At 59.1% G+C, this 3,704-nt stretch overlaps 1 protein-coding gene across 1 annotated transcript in view; it reads left to right on the top strand.

Moving 5' to 3' along the window:
* EEF1D (eukaryotic translation elongation factor 1 delta (guanine nucleotide exchange protein)) overlaps positions 1-3,704 on the top strand; it is a 20,353-nt gene that overhangs the window by 14,989 nt on the left and 1,660 nt on the right. The window contains 3 exon segments of the mRNA XM_011975649.1: positions 3,108-3,207; positions 3,282-3,385; positions 3,387-3,599. Coding sequence (XP_011831039.1) covers positions 3,108-3,207; positions 3,282-3,385; positions 3,387-3,599 — 417 coding nt within the window.

Genomic DNA, 3,704 nt, shown 5'->3' with positions numbered 1-3,704 from the left:
TAGTAGAGACGGGATTTCGCCAGGTTGACCAGGCTGGTCTTGAATTCCTGACCTTATGATCTGCCTGCCTCGGCCTTCCAGAGTGCTGGGATTACAGGCGTGAGCCACCGTGCCCGGCCCAGTCTAGGGTTTTTGTGTCATGCTCCTCGGAGTTCTTCCCGCCTCACCACTGCCCAACTCCAAAGCCACCTCCATATTGTTAGGCATTCCAGCGGCACCCCACTTCCTGGGCCAAGATCTGTGTTGGTTTCCACTTGATGTTGCTGTAACACTGTCACACTTCAGTGGCTTAAAACAGCACAAGTTCCTCACCTTACAGTTCCGGAGGCCAGAAGTCTGAGATCGTCTTATGGGGCAAAATCGAGGCTGTGGTCCTTCTGGTGTCTCTATGGGGACAGTCCGCTTCCTTGTCTCTTCTGGCTGCTGGAAGCTGCTCACAGTCCTTGGCCCGAGGCTCCTAAACAGCTGTCGCATCACTCAGCCTGCCTCTCCCTTTCCTCGCTCCTGCTGCCTCGGGTGGGCCCTTGTGATGACAGTGTCCCCGCCTGGGTGATCCAGCATCTTCTCTCCATCTTGAGATCTGCTTAAATTAATCATATCACATCTGCAGAATCGCTTTTGCCATGGGAGACTATATTTACAGGCTCTGGGGACTTGTATGTGGACATCTTTGCGGGGGCCATGATTCTGTCCGCCACAGTCACAGCCAGCTAGGGGTGTGCTGGCTCCCGAGCCATAAGCTGGGCATCCCTGGGTGGGTGGGCCCAGGAAGGGCTGCCACTCCTGTCTGCCAGGTGGGTGCTTCTTCGTGCCTTGCGTTCTGTCCAGATCCCAACCCAGCACCCCTAGCTTGCCCAGGCACCTGACCAGGTCCAGGCTAGGCAGACACGAGATAAAGGTACCACAGATTTTTGCACCCAAGTCAGGCATACTGCCCTCCAGTGCCCAGAAGGCAGTGGTCAGGGGCTTGGCCCTGGGGCTGCAGGAACTCTTCAGCCCTGGCTGAGTAGGGTCAACCCCGAAGTCATGGTCTCTGGGACAGGCAGGTATTCACACTATTAGGGCTTAGGGACTGGTTTGCTGCTCTAACAAAGTTCCATAGATTAGGTGACTTAAACCACATGTGTTTTCTCACAGCTCTAGAGGCTGGAAGTCCATGATTGAGGTGGCAGCAGGGCTGGTTTCTCCTGAGGCCTCTCAGCATGTAGACAGTCTTCTCCACGTCCTCACACAGTCATCCCTCTGAGTGTGTGTTGTGATGTCTTCTTATTAGACACCAGTCAGATTGGATTACCCCCCGCCCCTCAGTGACAATTATCTCTGTAAAGGCCTTGTCTCCAAATAAGGTCACATTCTAAGATACTGGGGGATAAGACTCCAGCATGTGGATTTGGAAGGACATTATTCAGCCCATGGCAGGGGCCCAGTCTCATCTTGGATTTGGGGTGGGAGCGCTCAGCAGACACTGGGGTTTCAGAACTGCAGGGTTTCTGGGAATGTGGTGCTGGCACAGGGTTTACTGGCATGGGTCTGGCTCTGAAGTATTTGCCTTTGGCATCCCCTAAGTCCCTGAGGGGCTCTCTGAGGCCCGCTCTGATTGCACTGGGTGACCTGAACCTGCCCCATTGAAGCTGTGCTCAGGGACTCTGATGCCTAGCGTCCCTAGTCCCCTCCGAGTCAGCATCAAGGGAGGGGGCTGCCCCTCTGGCCTGAGTGCTGTGGGCTGTGGCCTAGTGGCCTAGGGAGGGCAGTGGTGAAACAGTCCCCACTGCTCATCATGCAGCTCGGGGCCAGTGCTGACTTAGTGCCTCTTCCAAAGGGGACCTTTTGCTTGTCCTTGGGCCTGCTATGTGGGGTGCATGAGGCCTCAGGTGCCCTGGCCCTGCCACTCACGGATTCTGGCCTCCTCGGGACCCAGCCCCACCCCCTCAGGAGGTCTGCTGTGATTCTCCATGCTCCCTGACGCCCCACAGCCTGGCCCTCCCATGCTCCAGCTTCTGCCCCAGAGCTTGTCAGTTTCTGCCGGTGCCTTCCGCACCCCCACCACCATTCACGCGCCCCTGCCAGCCTGGCCTTTCCCTGCCCATTTCCTCCTGTGCCAGGTGGGCCTCCTGGGCCACAGTCTTGGCATTGTCCATGATCTGTGGGCTTAGCTCCCATACTCTCCAGATACATAACAAGCATTCCCCACAGCGTGGTCCCAAGGACTGTGGCAGGAGGGCCCCAGGGCTGGTGCTGCACGTTGGGCAAAGGCCTGAGTGTGTCTGCACCTGCTGCAAGGAGCAGGTTTGTCTGCCCAGCTGCTGCAGGCCCCTCCTCACAGAGAGGGAGTCCTGGGGAGCTGCCAAGATGGGGTTGGCTGAGAGCGCCAGGCAGCCAGGTACACGCTGTCCTTAGAGCCATCGTGTTGGTGGGTGGGCAGGCTAAATGGCCCATGCCTGCAGGTAGATGCATAAGGACTGGCTGCTGTTAAGGGCCAGGAGGCTAGGAGCCTGTCTGGGCCCCAGGGCATCAGTCTGAGCTATGGCGGAGTATGAGGTGGGCTTGGGGCCCTGGGTCACCTAGAGACTGGCTTGCTGAGTGAGATGGCAGGCATGAGGCCCATGGAGACAAAGCTCTGGGTGGCTGCTGTCCACACAGGTGGGCTCCTTCCTCCTGCCCCCACTGGGCCCTCAGCTGCTCCCGCCTCCCATTTCCAGTGCTGCCTGGTCCCCTGAGGCCTGCCCCAGGTTGTCCCTAGTTCTGTGAGTCCTTCACCATCTCCCACCCAGCCTCTGAGCCTGACTGCTCAGCAGGATCCTGACGGGCAGCAGCAGCCATGGTCCAGCTCCCCACAGCTTCCGTGTTTGGGGCACCAAGAGCTTCCTGTCCTGGACTTTGCCTGGCTGAGAATTTCACTGTGGTCTGGCGGCCACCATCTCCGAGGTCATATGTTTGAGCTGGGCATCAGCAGGGGGTACCTCCTGCTGTCCCGAGCCAGAGTTTTCCTCCTCTGAGTTCCTGCAGTCCTGAGCATGGCAGGGGGACCTGGTGGAGCTGACTGGAGCCTCTGAGGGGACCCCAGGAGCAGGCTGGGCACTGAGCCCTCCCCTCCTCCTGCCTTGCAGACCTCAGGCCCCGGGGCCTCCAGCGGCCCCAGTGGAGACCACAGCGAGCTTGTCGTCCGGATCGCCAGTCTGGAAGTGGAGAACCAGAGCCTGCGTGGCGGTGAGGCCCCGGGCCAGTGGGTAGGGGCTGTCCCTGGCCCCTGCCATCTAACCGTGCTCCCCTTGCCCCCACAGTGGTACAGGAGCTGCAGCAGGCCATCTCCAAGCTGGAGGCCCGGCTGAACGTGCTGGAGAAGAGCTCGCCTGGCCACCGGGCCACGGCCCCGCAGACCCAGGTGAGTGCTCTCCCCACGCCTGACACTGCAGGGACCACGTGGCCCTGCTGGCTTCCATGTCTCCATGTACACTGGCTCTAGCAGTGATGAGCTGGCAGCCAGAATACTGGAGTCCTCAGGCCCCAGGAAGGTTTACAGTTAGGCCTGCACTCAGGTCCCAGGAAGGTTTACAGTTAGGCCTGCACTCAGGTCCCCAGGAAGGTTTACAGTTAGGCCTGCACTCAGGTCCCAGGAAGGTTTACAGTTAGGCCTGCACTCAGGTCCCAGGAAGGTTTACAGTTAGGCCTGCACTCAGGTCCCAGGAAGGTTTACAGTTAGGCCT

This window comes from Mandrillus leucophaeus, unplaced genomic scaffold, assembly GCF_000951045.1.
Source record: "Mandrillus leucophaeus isolate KB7577 unplaced genomic scaffold, Mleu.le_1.0 Scaffold158, whole genome shotgun sequence".
In the NCBI taxonomy this organism is placed as follows: Eukaryota; Metazoa; Chordata; class Mammalia; order Primates; family Cercopithecidae; genus Mandrillus; species Mandrillus leucophaeus.
The sequence above is the reverse complement of the archived record's forward strand: the minus strand, read 5'-3'. Positions and strand labels throughout refer to the sequence as shown.